The 23,774-nt window shown below is 39.1% G+C and overlaps 2 protein-coding genes across 11 annotated transcripts in view; one reads left to right on the plus strand and one right to left on the minus strand.

The window, feature by feature from the left end:
• CTNNAL1 (catenin alpha like 1) overlaps window positions 1-15,501 on the plus strand; it is a 194,171-nt gene extending 178,670 nt beyond the window's left edge. For both annotated transcript variants that reach the window (XM_072152805.1, XM_072152806.1), the window contains exons 15-19: window positions 7,907-7,955; window positions 8,651-8,707; window positions 9,305-9,424; window positions 12,294-12,377; window positions 14,544-15,501. In XM_072152805.1, the coding sequence (XP_072008906.1) occupies window positions 7,907-7,955; window positions 8,651-8,707; window positions 9,305-9,424; window positions 12,294-12,377; window positions 14,544-14,708 (475 nt within the window). In that variant the 3' untranslated portion in view covers window positions 14,709-15,501. The remainder of the gene's footprint in view (window positions 1-7,906; window positions 7,956-8,650; window positions 8,708-9,304; window positions 9,425-12,293; window positions 12,378-14,543) is intronic.
• The window catches only part of ABITRAM (actin binding transcription modulator), a 35,955-nt gene continuing 19,795 nt past the window's right edge, over window positions 7,615-23,774 (minus strand). For 6 of the 9 annotated variants that reach the window (XM_072152813.1, XM_072152808.1, XM_072152815.1 and 3 more), the window contains exon 9: window positions 14,706-15,356. The gene's annotated coding sequence lies outside the window, so the exon portion shown is untranslated. Of the gene's footprint in view, window positions 8,163-14,705; window positions 15,357-20,482; window positions 20,654-23,774 lie in introns of those variants that run through there. The other 3 variants (XM_072152811.1, XM_072152809.1, XM_072152810.1) reach the window with 3 other exon arrangements.

Genomic DNA, 23,774 nt, shown 5'->3' on the forward strand with positions numbered 1-23,774 from the left:
TGGCAAGATCAAAAAAGGGAAAACAGGAACTGGATTCAGTAGGATCAAAAAAGTGTACTGGATTTCTCAATTTAGAATGGTCTCCATTGATACATTTCTCATATGTTTATATTGCACATAGTTCTGAAATGGTTATAAGGTGCTCTACTTTGTGTCGGATATTATACACCAAGAACTAAATATTCTTTGTATATATGTATATATAAAACAGTCACATATTGAATATTAAATACACATTATGCACATGTGTAATGAAAATGGACATGTATTTGTGTCTATTACATTGAAATATAGGAATATACCGAGACAAAATAGATAGAATAAATTGATGAATAAAATGAATCAAAAGAAAATGCTGAATTTCCGCTGCATGGATGGAACTAAGTGGGGGCATGTGTGCTGAGTAACAGCCGGACGCATATCCCCAGTCAGAACCCCGCAGACAGCAGAAAGCCTGTAAAAACAAGTTTACAAAAAGTTTACAAAAACCCAAATAACCCCATTTCTGCTTTCAGACCCCTCGGAATAATGGTTTGAAACTCAAAAATCTTTTTGGACTCTGCTCTAGACATTTTGGCGAGATAGTTCCCTCCCCGCCAATCTCTTGCAACTGTGTGTAATGCACAACATTTCAAAGATCTTGGGTCTTTATTGTGAAATTTTGAATAGTGTAAGGACAAAGAGTGGTTGACAAATTTCTAATGTGTTCCCCAACTCTTTCTTTCAAAGGTCTGTAGGTTCGTCCTATATATTGTAACCGGCACGGACACTCCAAAAAGTAGATAGTGCCTTTTGTGTTACAAGTTAAAAATTCTTTAATTTCTACTTCAAAATTACTAGTGGATTTTACACACATTTTTTTTTTTCATAAATGAGGTAACTTTGCACCCCAAACAAGTGCCGCATCGAAAAAACCCTTTGAATGTCAACCACATTTTATCATTATCGACCTTACTAAATTTGTTCTGAACTGTAGGGGCCACTGTGTTGTTCAGATTTTGTGCTTTGGTCTACACTATGGGAAGCTTGTCTGGTAATGACATCCCCAGAATTGTATCCTTCTTTAATAAATACCAATGTTTTTTTAAAACCTTTTCTGTACTTCGGTAATCTGCATTGAATGGTAATACAATATTGGTTTCTGTTCTTATTTTTATATTGACTTCTACCTGTCTTTCTTCTAAAAAAGGTTTTCCTTTTCAAAGATTTTGACTTTTACCAAAGCTGAATCCAAAAGGAGTTTTGGATAATTTTTCACCATAAAGTCCTATTTCAGCCTCACAGCTTCATCCTCAAAAGTCGCATCGTGTGTACAGTTCCGCCCAAGAAGGCGGAACTGGCCATATGGTACGTTTAAAAGCCACCTAGGTAGATGGCAGCTGTCCTGCAGGATGTAACTGTTCTTCGCAGTGGTTTTTTTTATATATGTGGAACAGGATAGTTTGTCCCACTCAATAGAAATGAGAAGATTCAAAAATTCTATTGGATTGGCATCTATGTGTGGGACAAATTTTAGGTTAAGGTCATTGGTATTTAAAATGAATTGGTCCAATGTATTTCTACCCGATTTCCATATCAGTATGATATCGTCTATGTACCGCCTCCAGAGCACCAGATCCGCACCAACAGAAACCAATATTGTATTACCATTCAATGCAGATTACCGAAGTACAGAAAAGGTTTTAAAAAAACATTGGTATTTATTAAAGAAGGATACAATTCTGGGGATGTCATTACCAGACAAGCTTCCCATAGTGTACACCAAAGCACAAAATCTGAACAACAAAGTGGCCCCTACAGTTCAGAACAAATTTAGTAAGGTCGATAATGATAAAATGTGGTTGACATTCAAAGGTTTTTTTCGATGCGGCACTTGTTTGGGGTGCAAAGTTACCTCATTTACGAAAAAAAAGTGTGTAAAATCAACTAGTAATAATTTTGAAGTAGAAATTAAAGAATTTTTAACTTGTAACACAAAAGGCACTGTCTACTTTTTGGAGTGTCCGTGCCGGTTACAATATATAGGACGAACCTACAGACCTTTGAAAGAAAGAGTTGGGGAACACATTAGAAATTTGTCAACCACTCTTTGTCCTTACACTATTCAAAATTTCACAATAAAGACCCAAGATCTTTGAAATTTTGTGCATTACACACAGTTGCAAGAGATTGGCGGGGAGGGAACTATATCGCCAAAATGTCTAGAGCAGAGTCCAAAAAGATTTTTGAGTTTCAAACCATTATTCCGAGGGGTCTGAAAGCAGAAATGGGGTTATTTGGGTTTTTGTAAACTTGTTTTTGCAGGCTTTCTGCTGTCTGGGGGGTTCTGACTGGGGATATGCGTCCGGCTGTTACTCAGCACACATGCCCCCACTTAGTTCCATCCATGCAGTGGAAATTCAGCATTTTCTTTTGATTCATTTTATTCATCAATTTATTCTATCTATTTTGTCTCGGTATATTCCTATATTTCAATGTAATAGACACAAATACATGTCCATTTTCATTACACATGTGCATAATGTGTATTTAATATTCAATATGTGACTGTTTTATATATACATATATACAAAGAATATTTAGTTCTTGGTGTATAATATCCGACACAAAGTAGAGCACCTTATAACCATTTCAGAACTATGTGCAATATAAACATATGAGAAATGTATCAATGGAGACCATTCTAAATTGAGAAATCCAGTACACTTTTTTGATCCTACTGAATCCAGTTCCTGTTTTCCCTTTTTTGATCTTGCCAAATCTAGTTCCTGTTTTCTATAGGAAATAAGCATAAAAGAGATGGACACACACAAGGAAGGTTAGCCATTGAGGAAGGAGGGAGAACCTCCGAAACACGTTTTGCAGCAAGTGCACGTCTCCATTAAATCCACTTTTATTCATTTTATTCCCCACGCACAGCACCTGTGTTTCATAGAAAAGGAAATCTCTTTGAAAAGAGGAAACACAGCGTGATCTCCAAAGCAAACCGGGAGAGCTGATGAGTTGGAATTACTCTCAACAGAAACTGCATGTCATAAGAAACGGAGCTCCGTAACCATTCAATTGGCCTCCACGCATGCGCAGTCAAGCAGAGACAACGCCGAAGGAGATACACGTTTACACAAAGTGCTTAGCAGGGGCCGTGAGTAACGTTATCACATTTCATCTCCATTTTTCATTGTTGCAACTAAAAGAAATATGTTGCTGACATACGATATGAGAATGTATCCTATTGCACCATATCTCAACAACAAAGTATTGTGTGAATATCATTCTGTTCCTACCACAGCGCTCAACTCTACTGGGAAACTACACAGGACATTCTTTACAACACAAGGTTGCAATTTATATGTTGAAAATGCGGTACAACATTATTTCAAAAAGTCCAAAAAAGTGTTACGACACTGCTTACAGGAACGTTACACTACAAGTGTGAATATATTACCCAGAGTGCAAATTACTTGAAAACATTATTAGTGCAATAAGTGGAGAATGTAGTTTATTTTATGCTATGTGACTTTTAAAAACGCTTTGAATTTTTGATGGTTGGAATGTGAACAGTTACCTACAACGGAATAAGATCTCATAAGCAATATCTTATACCGCATATTCCTTTGTATTGTGGATTGTGTAATTAATTTATCTTCTGTATGTAGCTACATATACTGGTCTTGTTTATGTTTTTTATGATTTATATTAAAGATAAAGTATTTTAGACATATCTTTCCTCATATTGTATATAGCTCCAATAGGATGTGCTGAATGCTGGTGCTTTGGATACTTTTTGGAATTTTTTAAAACCTGTATTTAGATGGACCTGCTCAACTTTTAATTGACTGCGAGAGGCCTAAATAATAGCAAGACTCGTAATTTACCACATTATGGAAACTACACCCCTCAACGTACGAAAAAGCAGTTTTACGAAGTTTGTTAACCCTTTAGGTGTTTTATAGGGATTAAAACAAAATGGAGGAGCAGTCTACAAATTGTAATATTTTTTCACAATACACTAATTTTGGGTGGAAAATTAAACATTTGCAATGGATTAAATGAAAAAAGGCTCCACTAAATTTGATACCCAATATCTCCCGAGTACACTGATACCCCATATATGGTGGTAACCTGATGTATGGGCGCTTGGACGGGCATAGAATGGAAGGAGGCGCCCTCCAGAGCAGATTTGCTATTTCACATTGTACAGGCAATAATTTTTTTGTTTTTTTAATGTGGACCTATAGGAGCTTTTTTTTTTTTCCACATGAGATGCACTTTTCTGGTACATAATTTTGGGGTATCTATAGCTAATTGGTGAGATTATATTAACTCTTTGTTGGTGGAGGAAATGAAAATCATCAATTTTTAGGAAGATTTTTCTTGTTTTTTTTGGCCGTTATCCATACCATAAGAATAGTATATTATTTTTATTCTATGGGTCTCCATGATTACAAAAAGACCTCATTTATATCGTTTTTTTAAATTTTTTTCCCCATTTTTACTGAATAAAAAGTCATTTCATATGCGTAACTTTTTTATTTTTCGGCTGACAAATTTGGTTAAGAGCTTATTTTTTGCAAGAAGGATTGTTCTTTTTATAGGTCTTACTTTAGAGTGCATAACATGTTTTTAAATCACTTTTTAGAGCATTTTTAACCCCTTACCGACATTTGACGTAATAGTACTATTTGCATCTGAACGGAGCCGGCGCCAGAAGCTGCAGGTGTCGGCTATATATTATATCTGCTTCTAACACCCCCGATCGGAGATTGGATGCTCTGATCGCTAGTTGAAGTCCAATACACTGCTCTACAATACTTATTCATTGTAAAGCAGTTACTGAGAAAACAAAAAAAAGGGTGAAGAAAGCAGAACAAGAGGACGGCGCCTCGTGTGTTATTGTGGGGTTGGAGAAAATATCAAGAGACGTCAGAAAGAAATATTTGGGGGAGTGGTTGTGATAAACACCCCCCCCCCCCTCCTTAGGTATTAAGCTCACCTTGGTGCGCTTAAATCACGCATAAAATTACTTCAACAGCTGCCCATCAGCTTGCCGGTGTAAGCCCGTCAAAGCGGCTAAACCGGTATTGTCATCCACAGAGTGGAGTTAGAAAACCGGAAAGAAAGCTGGCACGGCGCTATTGTATAGAGAATCTTCTGGTAGGTTTTAGATTTATTTTTTCCAAATAAATGTAAACGCGTTTCGGGCGGAATGCCCTTCTTCAAGTACTATATGGAAAAAGGTTTTTATGCAATATTAAAAGAACATTCAATGAATACTTCAAAGTAGATAGATATAAATATAAAATATAAAATAACATGTATATATATAAAATATAGTGTATAAAATATCAAATAACGGTAATAATAGCAATAGTAGGAAGGGAGCATTCTCATGTGACTAGGGATTAAATGTAATTATATGATTATAATAATAAATATGTGGAAATGAATAGTTCATAGACAAATTTTAAATAAATAAAAACATAAAAAGGACCATACAGGGTAATAATTCATAAAAGACCAACATGCAATTCATAATCAAAGAATAACTCATAGGTATAGTTTCAATCAGACAGTAAGAATTAAAGAGACACTAGTCAATAAAAAATGTTTCAGTTTAAATGATAAATATTAGTGGCACATAGCTGTATCAGTTGGATTAGTTATAGTGGTACTTGAGACCATTATAAAGCCCTTAGAGATGTAAATAAATAAAATATAATATAATGACTTACAGTGGTTGAGCTCTGGGTCCGTTCAGTGTTAGAGCGCCAACACACATAACACGCGGGCGGGGTGTATGTCACGTGTATAAGTGCTAGGTTGGCGGAAGTGTGGGAGAGGCAGAACCGGAAGTTGACGGCTGAAGCTAGGCAACGCATTGTCTGGGAGACTTGATGCAACAAGCATCATGAGACAGCACGGGGGTGTGTAGCGGATCATAGTATGAAGAAGAAATTCCAAATAAGTTGTAAAGTGCTCAAAGCGGGGGAATTATGGTTTGATATTATTCAAGTATAAGTTTTAACTTTCGAATGATATTTATAATGATAAACATGCAAATGAATATTAAAATGATTGGCAAAACAGATGAACATTAAATGAGAATACATCATCAAATTTACATATTTTCACAGAGGGATGTGGGACAGTGTACACAATTATTGGATATGAGGAACCAAAGTGTTCATCTAGGGTCTTCCAATGTTTCATTGAGTCCATTGGGCATTAGTGTTTTCAGTTTGAATATCCAAAACATTTCACGTTGTCTTAGTTTATTGAATCTTAAATGACAGGAGTTATCAATTTGTTCTATAGGAGTGACACTGAAGGCTTCCATATTGCAGTCATGTATGGCAGCCGCATGTCTAGACACACTGTGTTTAGGAAACCCTTGCAGCCCACAGGTGCACTCTATCAGATATATTGCAAAAGATGAGCTGCAGTTTAGAAAGGAATTAATAGGGAAACATTCATTTGTAATGTTTGAATAAAATTCTTTTTTTCGATGTGTGATAGAGTGGCAACATTTACAGAGGGTATGTCCGCACTTATAGGATCCCTTTATGGCAGGAAAAAAGGACATATTGGATTTGTTGGCATAGTTGTTAGGCTTCCTCAAGCGGCTAGGTGCTAGTGAATTACGTAATGTAGTGTTACGTCTGTAGATAAATCTGGGAGTTTTTGACAGGGATTTACCCAGATGTGGATCATGGAGTAATATATTCCAATGTTTGTTAAAGATTTGTTTAATCTTCGACGAGTGTTGGGAAAAAGTAGAGATAAAGTTAGACGTGAAATCTTTTGACTCTGAGCGGTCCTTTTGGGTCTTATTTTTTACTTTTGTAAAGCAGTGTAATCTGTCTGGCATGCTCGCGCATGCTCAGACAGTTCCCAGTCAGACCCGGTGCTGCCCAGAAGAGGATCGGATCCACCTGTAAGCGGCACGGGGGATCCGATCCATAGGGGATCTGTCATGCTTGACCGTGGCGTGTAAGGGGTTAACACTCGCGATCGGAGCCGGCTCCGATCGCGGGTGTTACAGCACGGTGTCAGCTGTTCTGGATAGCAGACAGCCGCTGCTTCCAGTGCCGTCTCAGTTTGTGAGCCGGTGCCAGAAGCGGGACGTTATATTGCGTCCTGGTGCGCTAATGAAGCACTCACCAGGGCGTACTATAACGTCTAGGTGCGTCTCGGGGTTAAAAAGCAGTTGGTATACTCACCTGAGATAAGTCCAAACGCAGTGAGCGAGTCCTACAAATTCATTGTTCCATGGCCCTTTCCCCCTGTACCCTATTATCAGATCTCACTGCTACCAGCATGCTGCTGATATGGAACTAGCACTTAGAGACTTTCTGCTAATATTCAACTACAGACATATTCAGCGTCCTTTACTTTCCCATTCTCACCTTTTGTCAGCCTGAAGAGAATTCCTGAGGATGTGTTGAAGGAGCAGCTGAGAGGGAGAGTGGACCTTTTTGACTTACCTCTGCTACATCAATAACCACACCCTCAGAAAGGTGGGGATGAAAGAGACGCTGGCTGTATGAAGCTGAATCACACTAGCTCTTCATGGGTTTTGGGAAAAAACATTTGTTATATGCTTTTTTACATATAACATGTAAAAAGGCTCTCCTGCTGTACAATATTCTGCATTTTGAGTTTGCAAACATCTCTATTCTACTGTCTAAGGCACTTTTAAAAATGTGGCAGCAATCTATTTTAGTATTGTATTGTAGTATTTTAGTGTAGACTAGTCATTAAGATTCCAGAGAAGCTTAAACATACTTTACATGTGAAAATAAATTAACCAGAATCCTCTTACACATCAGTGTAATGTATATTACACCTTCTAACATGGTAATTGCCAAATGGGCACCCTGTTTATTACTTGTCCATTGTTCTGCAGGGGTGAAGGGTTACTAAAAACTACCCAGGACTTATTTCAGCAAGCGGAGGTAAGCCGGATCAATGTTGGTTTTTCTTTTAAAGTTTGGCTTTATGTGAAAAACAGCACTGCACGTATCGGTCAAAATCACCAATATCTCACCTGAACTTGAAAAATGCCTTTTTTAGTTGGTGTCTTTTCTCTTAGATGCAACTGTTGTTTTCCTTTTGACAACTGCTCTTGGTATTTCAGCGTAGCCCAATTTGCTTGAATAGGACTGAGATTCAAACAGGACATGTGATGAATGGATGTGACACTGGGAATCCTATTAAACATAAGACTACTGCTTCCAGACTCCACTATTTCAAACTCTTCCAACCTTCAAAAAGGAAGTAGCTGAGGAAAGGGGACAATGTTTCATTTGTCATCCCATGTACTATGGGTGGAACTGGCTACTACCTGCAACATCCCTGGTATAATGGCTGCACAAATACTGATCAACTTCTAATAATCTGTTTTATTGGTGGGTCATTAGTAGCTTATGTTCCCAGTTATCAGGCTGTATGACAACTGGCTGGAGTCAATGATGGAACTGATGAGCATGAGATTTTCCTTTTTATATAATTATTTTCTAGATCCTTTACTGCATGACCTGAATAAAGTGTTGTACTGTTAGAAGGGGCATACAACCTCTTTTATGGTGCATTTTGTGTACTTCCAGATTACAAATCTAATACACTTTAAATGTTCTTGTTAATTTCTAAGGTTTTTGCAGCAGCTGGGTTAAAGCTTTCATCAATTCTCCACACATTTTCTAACCAGGTAATGAAAAACTACTAAAATGAGCAGATAATTGTGGAGTTTTTTACCAGTCTTCAGCACTCCCTCCACTGATGTGATGTGTGCCGGAATAATTAAAAGGCAATGACCCCTTAAACTGTTATTCTGGTGCTGTAAAAATGTGATAAATGGGGCCTGATAATATATAGTAAGAATGTACTCCACATCCTTTGTGGCGGGTCTCCACAACAACCACTGGTTGGCTGAATAGCACCCTCCTTATTTCCTGTGTAGACTAATAGTGGAGTGACATTGGATCAAGGACCAGAAACCACAGTTTTGTTTTGTAGTATGCCCCGCAGGAGACAGACCCCCTATCAGCATAAGAATACAAAACCCCTTTAGTAATTCTGGTGCATTATGAGCGCAGTATTAAATGTAACTATAGCTGTGGCTCCCATTTGGGCTTTCCATCATGCATCCATTATTTATTTACATATAACAGATGAGCTCAGAAACTAATAATGTAAATGTAACATTTGTGGACATTTGGGTATAATCTAAATATAAGGTGATGGTGATAATTCACTTAATGATTTGTTTATAGAGAATAACATGGCTTATTTTGTATCCTCACAGCTTGAAGATGATGACAAACCTTTACTCTTATTGGAGATTGAAAAGCTTGTTCCACTAAGTCAACAGCTTCAGATTACATCAAGAACCCCTGTTCAGGGCAAAACTGCCACCTTCACAAAGGTACAAAACCTTGACCATGAGTTGTGTGAGTGTTTAGACATGCTTAGACAACATATCTTCTTGAATCAGGAATCATTTGGGAATACATTTTGTTTAATACTTGGGCACAAATCCACCAAGTCTAAAAGAACAGGGGAATCGGCAGTAAGATACAACGCTGCAGTGCAAGTGACCAATGGGCTCCAGACCCAAAATTTGTACATACAGTTCTGCTCCTGACTTATACCAGGACCAAACTTTGTCTTTTTCATGCCAGAAAAGTACAATTCTTGATAAACCTGATCCATGTTATTTATTATTTTTTGGTGCATTTATTGGAGTGTTTTGAGCCAAAACCAGAAATTGATGCAGCAAAAAGGAGAGAAGTACTTTCATTATACAGTATTTACCATTATTTTTAACCCCTTCCCCACGATGCCCTTTTTCTTTTTTGCGTTTTAATTTTTCACTCCCCTCCTTCAAAAATCTATAACTCTTTTATTTTTCCATTTACAAAGCTGTGTGATGGCTTATTTTCTGCGTAACAAATTGCACTTCAAAATGGTGGAATTTAATATTACATGCTGTGTACTGGGAAGCGGGAAAAAATTATTCTTGTGGGTTGGATTTTACGGATTTCACTGTACGCCCCAAATGACATGTCTACTTTATTCTCTGGGTCTGTACGATTAAAGGGATACAAAATTTGTATAGGTTTTATGTTTTCATACATTTACAAAAATTAAAACCTCCTGTGCAAAAAAACATTTTTGGATTTTGCCATCTTCTGGCTTACAGAGCTGTGGGTGGTGTCATTTTTTTGCGACATTTGGCAAAAAGTGCCATTTTCGAATTTGTCCGCTATTTCCCGTTACTGGATTAAACGCAGTGAAAAACCGTTATATTTTGATCTGGCATTTTTGGACGCGGCGATACCCAATGTGTTTATGATTTTTACTGTTTATTTATATCGGTTCTAGGGAAAGGGATTTGAATTTTTAGGGTTTTTAATTATCTTTTTTTGTTTTTACGATTTTTCTGACTTTCTAGGGTACTTTTACCCTTGTCTGTTCGATCCTACCATATACTGCCATAGTACAGTATGGCAGTATATGGGGATTTTCCTCATTCATTACAATGTGCTTTATAGCACATTGTATGTTGGGTGGATCCCCTTCCAAACTCTTTGTGCCTTTCCAACTGCCCCCTTTCCTTCCCCTCTCCCCTCCATTACTCTGCCTCCTCTCCTGTTTACCATTTGGTAGGTTCTCTTTTTCTTTTTACTTCTTATTCCCCAACTATCTAAAGCTTTGTAAAGCATGATGCTTCCTTCTATACTGTATTTGCACCTCTTTGGTTTACATTACCCTTATATGGTTCTTCTCACCCTAAAAGGCACTGTATTCTACTACTCTTGCTTCCAGTCTGTTGCTTAGTAAAACTCTTTAAATGGAAAAAAAACCACATATACGGCTATACTGTGGTATTGGCAGTATATGGTAGAATTGATCAGACCATAGATGGTAATTTTTTTTTTATGTATTATTTGAGGCACAAACAGAAAGCCGTCAAAACTAAGCACGCAAGAAAATGTCGCAAATGTGGTTTTTTGACCAATTTCATTGCATTTGGAATATTTTTCCTACTTCCTAGTACACGGCATAGAATATAAAATGAAGTAGTCCTTCCGACCATCAAAAATCTATAACTTTTTACACGTAAAGAGCCCTGTAATGGCTTGTTTTCTGCGTAACAAATTGCACTTCATAGTGATGGTATTTAATATTCCATATCGTGTACTGGGAAGCAGGGAAAAAAAATTCCAAATACAAAGAAATTGGTGAAAAAAACACATTTGCGCTGGGCTTGGATTTTACGGCTTTCTTTGTGCGCCTTTATTCTTTGGGTTGGCGCGATCACGGAGATAAAAAATTTGTATAGGTTTTATAATATTTTCATACATTTACAAAAATTAAAACCACCTGTACAAAAGTTTTTTTTTTTTCCTATTTTGCCATCTTTTGGCGCTATGAACTTTTTCATACTTTGGTGTACGGAGCTGTGGGTGGTGTCATTTTTTGCAACTTTTGATGACGTTTTCAATGCTTCTACTTTCAGGACTGAACGACCCGATCACTTTTTATTTTATACTACTGTATGGCAGTATATGGGGATTTTCCTCCTCATTCATTACAATGTGTGCATCGCACATGGCATGTAAGGTCAAAAATGTTTCTCACCAGAGGTGAAGTGGGCGGAGACTAACCTCTTCTTCTACTTGCCCTGAAGTTGAGTTCAATTCAGTCTGCCCACAAATCCCATGATGCCTTGTGTTCTCTCTCAAAGTAATTTAGCATTAAATCCACTTAGTTTCCCACAAGTAAATCCACTGAACAACGCACATACAAGATGTATATAGTGACTAGCCAGGCAGCTTCAATCACATGGAGGAGCATGGAACATGTAATTAGTGGAATATATCATTAGTAAAACAGTTACACCTAGCATATACCCTGTATTGTGTGAGCACTAAAGGTTAAAAGCTTCTCTGCACATAGCTGAGTGCGGAGTTCAAAGTGGGGAAGGGCTGCAGCATGAGATGAAGAGAGAGAAAGCTCTGTAGAATCAGACTGGGATAGAGGGACTGATAGGGGATAGAGGAGATCTGTATCCGCAGTCCTGTACACACTAAGTTCTGCTACACATAGGCAGAGGAAGGAGCTACTTCAGCACTGAGATGATCTGAGGGGTATAGCATTGAAACTGCTGGATATAGGTAACAAAGATAATAGGCAAACAACCCAAGAGCTATTAATTTGTGGGGAATAAAAACTTTGTTGTTCTTTAACTTCATGAATGAATATATGTTGAATTGTTTTCTTCTATGTAGGTTGACACATGTATTCAAAAATCGAAGGCAGTCATGATAATACTGTCTCAAATTCTTCCAATTTGCTGTACATTACTTAGGAAGGTGAGTAATTCATACCAATCTGAAATTTGCAAGTATATTAACAATTTTATTTATTATTATTTTTCACAGCTGATATGGCCTTCAAATGCATCTCTATAACAGTGTATTTTAAGCCCCTATGCAATTTTCTATTTTAAACTTGATTTAGTTTTTGCTAAACAAATTTAGAAAAAGGACAGTTCTTGGGTTATATCAGAGTCTGTTTCTCCAACAAGAGGATATTGCTACAGCTTGCAGTCTAGCAGCACAGTAACTGCCACACAGTAGATTGCACAAAATAGTAGGAAATAGGCGTCACAGTCTTAAGTGTACTTTGTGTGATATGTACGGACTCAATGGTATGTTATAAGCAAGAAAAGATACCTGTAATAGAAACGACCAGCTGCCTCATCACATGAATTGGGGTGTGACTGTAAGGGTTCATTTAGCCCACTAGACATGCATGCTCAGCCCTCTATCAATCAAACACTTACCACATGGAACCCCCCAGCTTGTTTCGGTACCCTCCATAGTGAACACTTTTTACCTGCATATCACAATGTTTTATACATTTTCTATTCGGCTCCCATTGATTAATTAGTTAACATTATTTCTTATGATTGGAGAAATTGTTAATGAGGGGGAGAGTCCAGGAATATTAAACAGTTACTTTGTTTCAAAGTCCTGATGCAGGAGGGGGGGGGGGGGGACCAAGTGTCCTTTGGGGTCCAGACCAGTCTTCAGGTCAGAGTTTATCAAGCTGTAAAAAGTGATGGAATAGTGTGTTACGGTGCTGTTAAGAATGTATGCAGAGGCCTTACAGGCTTAGCCCTCTTCTTACATAGTTGGTGTTTGCTGCATTATCCTCACCCTGCATCACAACCTTTAGTCGCAGAGTTGGGGTATCTGAGGGGCTGGGGAGTGTCACAATTTTCACTTAAAAGCCATGACCTAGTAGGAATTCCTGCCACAGATCTTAGAATTGAAACCATTTCCCCCTCTACTCCACATGGTCGGGGAGTAGGAGATGTCTGCACAAGGTCCAGGCACAGGCTGTACCACAATCCTTCGCCAGGCAGGTCCTGGTGAAGAACTATGTTATGCGCCCAGTTCTCTAACTCATAATGCCTTCTCTGCTGTGATTGACATCATGCATAAGACTTCAGGAGAGTCTGTTAGTGATGTTAGTAGCAGCAGGACTGTGAAAATGGATGAACTCTGCACTAACCATAACATAATAGGTTTGTCTGCTATATAATTCTTGCTACTTCTGCCTCTTCTATCAATAGGGAGCATCACTTTATAATATACTGGCATAACAGCATTTTATAAAAATAAAGCTCTTTTAGTCCAGTGAAAAATTATAAAACTTTGTAATATGCTTTACACCTTGATCCATAATCAAAATGTTCTTGTTTTGTGAGCTTAAAAGGGTTGTATGGCCACTGAACGTAAAAAAAAAAAAAAAAAACCTCATGTGTATAATAATTACATGCCCTACCTGTAAAAGACCTATACTTTTTTCTCTAATTTCTGTGGCTAATAGTTTTTAGAAAGCTTATCACCTCTTTATTGGACGGTGTAAAAGATGGCCACCACGCACCGTGGAAGGACTTCAAGTCCCATGATACTCCGCTCCCACGAAGCTGTCTGCTTGTGCACAGAACGCAAAGCGCAGCAATCGGCTACTGGAGAGAGCGTCTATACGCAAAGCTACTGCAAACAGACACCACCTTGTGTGCAGAACACATGCGCATACTCAAGCGGATTGAGAGTATGAGTGGACGCATAACAGAGTTCGGACTATGCATGCGCGACTGGCACTGTAGAAAGTCTCCCTGTCATTACCATTGAGATTCGAAACTATAAACAAGTTCTGTCCTTGTAGTTACTAATTTCATTATCAACAAAACAGCCAGGAATCATTAACAACATTAAATTAGTTTATGCTTACACTATGGACATACAACCCCTTTAACAATTTAGGCTGTAAAATAAAACAGAGATACTTTATGTGCTGCTAATGTATTCAGTCCACAAAATATTGTCTGCACTGAATACAACAGTATTTTCCCACTTCCCTGAAATCCCCTCAAAGACCTGAGAATGTTTTGTTAAGTCACGCTGCTGCATGCAAGTTTTCAGTTCTTTAACAAAAAAAAAAAAATTATGATCTTTACTTTGTAGTGTAAAGCGGGTAATGGATGCTACCGACCTCCAGGATCTTGGAAAGAAAACCGCATACAGAATGTTTCAAATGAAGATGGTCTAGAAGGAAAAACAGTAGAAGCCTTTGGAGTAAAGTCTTTGGAACACCATGTAGCTAACCTGACATTTTTGGAAAGCAAATAGAAACGTAGTGTCTCTGGAGATGAGGATGTCCGCTTGTAAGCTCCATATGATGTTGTTTTTTGTGTTTTGCTCCACTTCTTACCAGTACTTTCTACACATGTGCTGCATCAGATTGAAGAAGTCTTTATTAAATGTGAATCTTTGCATTTTCTTCCTCACAATCGCACTGTTAAATGGTCATCAGAGGTTCTGTTGTGAATGTCTTAATGGAAACCTAAACCCAAAGATGCTGCTATGGTTTGTATACGTGTTATATGCAGAAATCTTGATTTCTATTTGCCGTCAACATTGTATCATCCTTGCTGGTTTGTTTATTTCAGTTGTAATGTGTTTACCTGTATCAGGGCAATGTTTTGTTGTGTGAAGCACTGATCAGCTACTGTCTTCATGGATGATGTTCTCAACCAGTTGTAAATAACACTGTATCCATCTTCACTACTGTCCACTCAAAGTTTTAAATTTGCTGCTCAACTCTTTAAATTTATTAGAGGTATTCTCATAAAGAACTATTTTTGACTATTATGTTCTTGGATTTGAAGATGGTCCTATAGTTCGCTGCTGGAGATGGCAACTAGGTGGAACATGCTGATGGTTTCCCTGGGTTTTTGTCACTCATAGAATTTTGAAGCTCACTCTTCCATTTAAATCCTAGGATTTGAAGTGCATGTTAAGGAAGACAATATCTTTTCTCAGAATGTATACCATATTTAAGTTTCATGGAAATGTAGTTTTTTACCATTAACATTTACAATTTAAGATTCTATTTTTAAAATAAAATTCTAATGAATCTTGAGTTTGTTCATTTTCATTTCATGCATCTAACAATTCTTGATGCCATTTTGCCCACACTTTAAAGCAGCGGTCCCCAAGACCAGGCCATGAAACACCGGGCCGCCACCGAATAACTTAAAAAAACCTTTCCTCGGGCGCGCCTCGATCTTCCTTTTACCACTGCATCTCCCATGACAGCCCACCTGGAGGTTGCTCCTATTCTCTGCGGGAGAGTAAGTAGTGAGATTATTGGCGCTCCTGATCCCTGCGCATGTTTCGGCCACCGGGAGCTGTATGACGACGCACAGCAAAAGCAGATGTAGTATTTGAAATCTTGGTCAGTAAGTAACCCTGTGGATACTTATTGTTAAAATACTTTATAGGAAATTTTGCTGAATATCTCCTTTCCTGCCTTACCTAAAGAGAAAGAGGCAGAAAAATACAAGCCCAGCAAAGCTGTTAAAAAGTCTAGACGCTGTGATGTTTGTAATGACAGTGCCTGAGAAATATAGGAGACCGTTATGTGAGGAATGTATTGCTAACATAATGAGAGCAGATAAAGCTTCCCTAATTGACCATTTAAGATCTATAATCTGAGACCAGGTTCAACAATCTCTTTTAAATAGAGGTGAACCCCCTAGAAAAAAAAACGAAACATATTTGCATATCTTCAAATACAGAACCTGAGGCTATGGTCGACTCAATCTCTGTGAAGGATTTTTGGGAAGAGGATGTGTTTAGTAACCCCCCTAAATGAAGGGCCTAGTACTAGATTTTATTTCTCTGAAAATTTACAAGAGTTACTTACGGCTGTAAGGGATACCTTAAACAAAGAGGATGTGATTAAGAAAAAATCTGTGCAAGATGAATTAAAGGACCCTATGGATGTGACGCACTACCTAAACGGACCTGGGATCCGCCATGATGAATCGAAAATCAAACATGGTCTCCAGCTCCCCTAACCAAAAATACAGGGTATGAGCAATAGACGTTGAGGCTCACTTAAGAGAGGACTTCCAGAGAAGAGGTCCTAAATACTCTCCCTATATTCAAACATGCCACAGGTTTTTTGGCCGATTCTTCTGAAGAGGATATCAGATTCTCTGCGAAAGAATGTGGTCTCACTAATTCGGTCTGTAAAGCATTATGGTTAAAAACGGTAGTATCCTATTTCAGGGCGACTTCTGTTCGGGTCAGAATTAGACTCGACTCTATACTAGTGAGGGCTTCGGATAAAAAGAAAGGTTTCCCAAAATAAAGCGGAAAAGAAAAAACAAAATTTTCATCCTTTCAAAGACTACAAAGACTTCTTTAGAGTTTTAGGGGCTCAAAGTAGATGGAGTTTTCAAAAAGGTGCTAGAGGAAGAGGGTTTAACCTCTTCAACCCAACGCAAACATTAAGGGAACACTTATGGACCAACATCCAAAAATTAGAGGAAATGGATATGATAGTTTCAGTGCCCTAAATATAAAAAGGGGATTTTATTCCACTCTATTCCTAGTAAATAAAAAAAACGAACAAACCGGACCTTCAGGTTGATAAATTTGAAGACCCTAACAAGTGGATCGTATTCCGTCACTTCAAAATTGAGTCAATAAAGTCAGCAATTCCGTTGATAGAGATTTTGTGATGTGCACAATTGACCTCAGCAATGCAGTAAAAAAACCCAAGGGGAAAGGTCACCCACTATCAATTCAGTGCTCGCCCTTTTGGAATCTCATCGGCTCCAAGAACATTCACGAAAGTAATGATAGAATTGGTTCAAAAATATAGAAGGGAGAATATTCTGATTGTCCCTTATTTAGAGGACAACCCTGTTTCTCCTGTTTAATAGATCAGTCCGTTATGGAACTTTAACATTCCAAGCAGATTACTCTAGACGCCTTAAGACAAAAACCGGGATGGTATGCAGAAATAGGATTTAAAAATCAGAGACGACCCAAAAATTTCTAGGAGTCATGTTAGTCTCAGAGAGACAAAGGTAGTTTCTTCAGGAAAAAGCAGAAAGCATGGAAAAACGGAAGTGAAACAACTCAACCAACAGTGCAGTATTCGCGCAGCAATGAGACAACTAGGCACCCTAACTTCCTGTATTCAAAGCTTAAAGGGGTATTCTCGTCTCAGCATTCACATTCAGTTTCATTAATCTTCCATATATAAACATTTCTTTAATTGGATGTTATTAAAAAAAATGTTCCTGTGTGAAGATAATTTCTCATACATGTACTCATTCTGTCCCTTAGAAACGAGATGGCTTCCTCGGTTACGACCACGTCACATTTAGGCAGCGGTGGCCAGACGTGCGCTATTGAGTCCTGCCTGACCTCCTGGCTTCAGCGATCATTACCACAGGACATTTCATATACAAACACCTTTTGTTCCTTTGTGCAATCACTCCAGCAGAGGTGGCCGTATCCGAGGAATCTCATTTCTAAGGGACCTGACTACATTTATGGAAAATTATCTTCACACAGGAACATTTTTTTTAATAACATCCAATTGAAGAAATGTTTATATATGGCAGATTAATCAAACTGAATGTGAATGTCCAGGCGAGAATACCCCTTTAAGGTGGTGTCAGAACCACACAAGAGTGTTACAAAATTGGTTTCTATCCATCTGGGGCAATAACCATCTACATCTGGATCAGAAGGTACTGATCCCTTCTGGAATAAAAATCTTACTTGGTGGACGAAAAAAGTAAATCTACGGAAAGGAGTCTTTTGGAATCCTTGCCCAGCCTTAACAGACACCAGTCTTCAAGGTTTGGGGGCAGCACTTCCGGGGAAAAACATAAGGGAACCTGGTCCATAAGAATGAAGGAAAAGTTTCCGAACTACCAAGAACTGCGGGCAGTCTATCTACCAAAACGTTGGAAAATTCACATGTACAAATATTCTCAGACAACGCCACAACGGTGGCCTTTCTCCAGAGACGGGGAGGAACAAAATCACAAGACCTCTGTTCTCTCTCCAAGAAAATTTTCACGTGGGCTGAGCGAAATGTACAGTCACTGATGGAAGTGTACCCGAAGGAATCGGAAAATTTAGAAGCGAACTAGTTAAGTCATTCTCATCTAGATCCCAATGAATGGGCCCTAAATCCCAAAGTTTTTCATCTACTGACAAAGAATTGGGGGATGCACTAGAGAATCCCTTTAATCTACCCCTCCGCCCAGATCTGATTCATCAAGGTCCAGTTCTTCGCCCAGATGTCCAGAACCTAACCCTAGTGTGGCATGGATCCTGAGAGGGTTTTATTAAAATCGAAGGGTTATCAAAAGAAGTTATAAATACCATTGAAGCCATTAGAAAACCGGTTACGAATTCCATGTACCGTAAGATCAGGAAGAAGTTCTGTTCATGGTGTGGGAACAATCCTCCACATAAACAAAAACCAAATATAGCCCAAATTCTAGAATTCCTGCAAGGAGGTCTGACTAAGGGGTTTAAGACCAAATACTTAAAAGGTGCAGATTTTGGCTCTAAGTATATTCTTTGATTTTACCTTAGCAGAACATCCGTGGATTAAAAGATTCTTCAGGGGATGTACGAGACTTGGACCCCTCCTACGCATGCTAGAAGATAGGATTATCCTATTTTATAAGAATTCAAAAGATTCCCAGGAAAGGAAATTGAACTATTTGGATGTCAAAAGGACAATTTCTCAATACCTTGAAGCAACTCAGGCATGGAGAGGATTCTAATCTTTTTCTGCAGTTCAAAAGGAAGAACAAGAGCCTTGATTGCTTGTTGGTTAAAGACTACAATTTGTGAATGTTATACTTCATCAGACGCGCCCTCTCCACGTCCTCTTAAAGCACACTACCTGAGTGATGGCGGCATCTGGGGCAGAAAATAAATGGGCATCACTAGATCAAATATGTTGTGCTGCTACCTGGGCAAACCCATTAACATTTGTCCGCCATTATGGTCTGCATGTGGAGTCTTCTAAGGATCTAGCCTTTGGTAGGAAGATTCTTTAGACAGTAGTCCCTCCTTAAAAACAGTATCTGGTAAGTCTCCAGGTGGGCTGTCATGCGGGACGAAGTGGTAAATCGAGAAATAGACTTAAAGGTAATTCAGTTTCCACTAGTCCACCATGACGGCGCTGGTTTATTCCCTCCCCTATATTATATTCTAGTTGTGTTAGGTATTTTCACAATCTCCTAGTGATACTCTGGTAGACACTGGTAAAGGGTTGCTAGGGAGGGCCATTTAATCTCACTACTTCCTGTCCCACGGAGAATAGGAGCAACCTCCAGGTGGGCTGTCATGGTGTACTAGTGGAAACCGAATTACCAAGTCTAATTCAAAATTTCACATTGCGGCTTCCAGGCAGAGGAGGCAAAAACTTACATTAAATTACTTAAATTACAAAGCTGTCGGGCAGATTAGCAAAGGAGGCTATGGAAATAGATGTGTAGTCACTGATAGGAAAGGGATTTTGGTAGAGGTTCTTGTACAAGAGGAAGGGCTGGGGGTTTACTCAACCCTTTTTCCTGTAAAAAAGCTGTATGGCCCTACGCACTTCAATATTTTTAAAACAAAGGTATCGAAGGGTCTATCTACATGGAGTCCTAAAACACAGTTCCGAGCACTCCCATGGTCTTCATGAAATTAGTGTCAGAGATGTCCTCCTTCATAAGAAAAGAACAGGGATCTTTTATTCCGTATTTGGACATTTTTTTTTATGCTGGTAGGCAGGTCAGTGGAAAGGTAAAGAAGATAAAGATGTCTAGGATTGGAGCTATAGCTATTACAGGAGAGTAACATTGGTCCTAGGTTTCTTCATGGCACCTCTAACATGTCCACAGTTACCAGACGACTTCAGCTTCACAGAAAAATTTTCCTCAGGAAATTCTAGAGTCTCTCAAGTTGTAGCTAATAAAAGAGAATCTTCAAAGCAGATTGACTTGGTAAAATAAAACCCAGCAGTTCTCATCACAGACTCAACTATATATCGGACAGCGTGTCTAACAACAACCCGGTTTTTTACCTACCATTTATGTGGATAAACTTGATGAAAGACAGGACATCTAACTACAGGAGCTGAGGTAAAAACTCTGCCAGTGCCACATTGTAATGCACGATCCTTAAAAATCCCCTTATACTTCTTTACTGTTGTATGCCAATATATGGTAGGATCAATCAGAGAACCTAGAGTGAAAGTACTTTAAAACGGTTAGAAAATAATTAAAATCACCTCCCTTTCCATAGAATTGATATATACATAAACAGAAAAAAATCAGAAACCTGTTGGGTACCAGCGCATCCAAAAATATCTGATCAAATGCCACAATGCCACATTTTCGCCATTTAAGATTTAATAAAAGGGTAGCAATGAAAATGTTATCTCACAAAAAATGACACCACACACAGCTCTGTACACTGAAGTATGAAAAAGTTGTCAGTGCCAGAATGCAGAAATGCAAAATTACAAGATACAAGTCCCCAATTATTGCATCTGTATATTCATATAAATATCCCCCCTCCTCACCATGGCAGCACCCAACCAGAGAGTGTCTGCCTCCAGGGACAGGAAACTGAGGTCTTTAAATCTTGGTACTTCCTTCCACTACCAGTGTTGGTATGTCCCTGGTGGGAGACCAAGAACCACCTCAGTGAGGTGACCCGTCATGGGAGAGGGGGAGTCCTGAAGTACACCGCTGTGGTTGCAGCTGTCCCTGGGAGAGGGTTACCTTACCTTCATCACTGCAGGCAGTACAGCTATTTGCAGTGATGAAGGTGGTCCCTGGGGTGGGCATTCAATGATATTTGGTTCCTTTTAATGAAGGCGCCCATCCCTCTCTGTGCAACCGATGACCACATTCCTGGTCTCTGCCAGACGCATACCACCACCTGTGGGTATCCACTGGCTCCATGATGAGTTCACATAGTGGAAGAGATTCAGCCAATACCACTATGGTAAATGATCCAGGATTTAGTCCTGTATTGGTAGTGAGTAGGCCCTACCAAACCTCTAAACTAGTTCTGATGGTCTCTTATGTGATTTTATTTTAGAAGGAAGAGACCCCTAGTATGAAGGCTACTTGTAAACCTAAGAACCAGTAGTGTGAAGCCTGCAGAGACAGCCTTTTACCCTACTATGATAAGCCCACTTGTGAATATTGTCTTCAACTTTTTATTTCTCAGGAACAAAATGCATTATTCGATTCCATACACTCCTTTATTCAGCTAGAGGTTCGTAATTCAGTCTGAGCCACTAAAAGATCAGCCCCTAATTCCTGGGATGCAGCAATATTATCAAATAATTCTGACCCAGACTGGGAGATAGATTCCGATTTAGATGAGGACAATTCTGGTAGGCCCATATTTCGTGCAGAGGACACGGACCATCCGGTGAAACTAGTCAGGCCAATGATGGAATGAGGGACAGGAAGGAGCAGTGTTCTTCAGGGACATTTTGTTCCAGGGGCTTGAAGGAAAAAGTAAAAGGTCTTTCCTGTACCTGAAAATATAACATCCCTAATGGGTTCAGAACGGAAGAGACCGAAGAGGAAGGGGTTTGTGCCTATAGCAACGAAAAGAAAGTATCCCTTTTCATGGAAAGAGAATAATGGGATAGAGCACCTAGAGTTGATGTTGAAATATCAAAAGGTATCCAGAAGATTAGCCCTCCCATTAAAAGATTCAAGAGTACTCAAGGATCCCATGGATAAAAAAAGCTGATAGTTTTCTGTGGCATTCCTGGGAAGAATTGCCTGGCGCATTCAAGCCCAATATAGCGGCTACTTGCTTTTAAAGATCCTTATTGATGTGGCTGACACAGCTAGAGGAAAAAAGGAGAGTGGGCACCCCAAGAAATCAGATCATTACTGATATCACTTCTGCCGAAAAGGCCTCTGCTTTTGTAGCTAATGCATCAGTTGAAGCACTCAGGCTATCTGCAAGATCAACAGCCCTATCCAATTCGGCCTGGAGAGCCTTCTGGCTTGAAAACTGGAGCAGTGACATTGCCTCCAAAAATCACCTTTGTAACATTCCGTGTGATGGTGACTTTTTAGTCAGATCCTCCTTGGATAGAATTTCAGAAAAAGCATCAGACATAAAAAGAAAAAGGGTTTCCTGAAGATTTTTCATCCCTGTTGATAATTCAACCCCAGAGACCAAAGGACAATAAACTATCCTAACCAACAGACCTGACAGGGTATCAAAATTACAGAACTGTGAGCCTAACTTTTGTTGTGGGGAAAATATTGGAGGGGTTTGTTAGAAATGTTATCCTGGTGTATTTCACTGTACATAACCTTATAACCCAAAATCAGCATGAGTTTATAGTCATAGAGTTTTCTGTCATGTCAGATTGGCTTCTACGTGGAAGTAGGTTCCAGACTGGATCTGGGGGATGCTGTGGATGTTGCATTTCTGGACTTTTCAAAAGGCATTTGACACCGTGTCGCATAAAAGGTTGGTACATAAAATGAGACTGCTGGGACATGCCGTCGGACAATCCGACTGATTCGGACTGAGCGCAAGATTTAACATACAAATTGTCAATGCACTTACATACACCAGGAAGAAGAAAGTGAACTCCGGCAGATCTGAGCGAGGAAGCAACACATGCAGGATATCAGGAAATCCTTAGCCTCCCATCCCTGGGTTTTTCAAGGCAGCCTCCTGTACTGTATGTTCCTTTTAGAAGATGCTTGGTTCTCCCTTGGAATCTTACATTAGTATTCAATCATCTAATTAGAGAACCTTTTGACCCCATCAAGTCCAGTTCAATAAACTGTCATCTTGGTGGCTAACTTCAGCCCGCAGAGTAGGGGAATTATCTGACCTGTATTGCAAGTCCTTTTATACCAAGATTTTACAGGATAGAATAGTACTATTCACTGATCCAGCCTTCCTTCCAAAAGTGGCCTCAATGTTTTACAGATCTAAGGAAAATAGACTACTCTTTTTTGTGATAATCCTTCATCTGACCGAGAGGAACAGTACCATAAATTGGATGTGAAGCGAGCCACTAAAGTTTACTTGGACAGATCCCACTAGTTGGAGATCTTCAGATATCCCCAAAAGGATAAACAAGCAAAGAATAAGAGCAAAACATCCTCAGCAAAAACTACATTTAGGTGGTTTAAGATGGCCATAAGCTCAGCTTCTAATCTTCCAATTCTTGAGGCCCTTAAAGCCCATTCCACTAGAGCAGTCTCCTGTTCGTGGGCAGAGTAGAGAGGTTACTCCATAAACCAGATTTGTCAGGCAGCTGCCTGGTGTTCCCCGCACACTTTTTTTCAGATGCTATACAGTGGGTCCACAGAGGTTATC

Source organism: Engystomops pustulosus, chromosome 5 (assembly GCF_040894005.1).
Source record: "Engystomops pustulosus chromosome 5, aEngPut4.maternal, whole genome shotgun sequence".
In the NCBI taxonomy this organism is placed as follows: domain Eukaryota; kingdom Metazoa; phylum Chordata; class Amphibia; order Anura; family Leptodactylidae; genus Engystomops; species Engystomops pustulosus.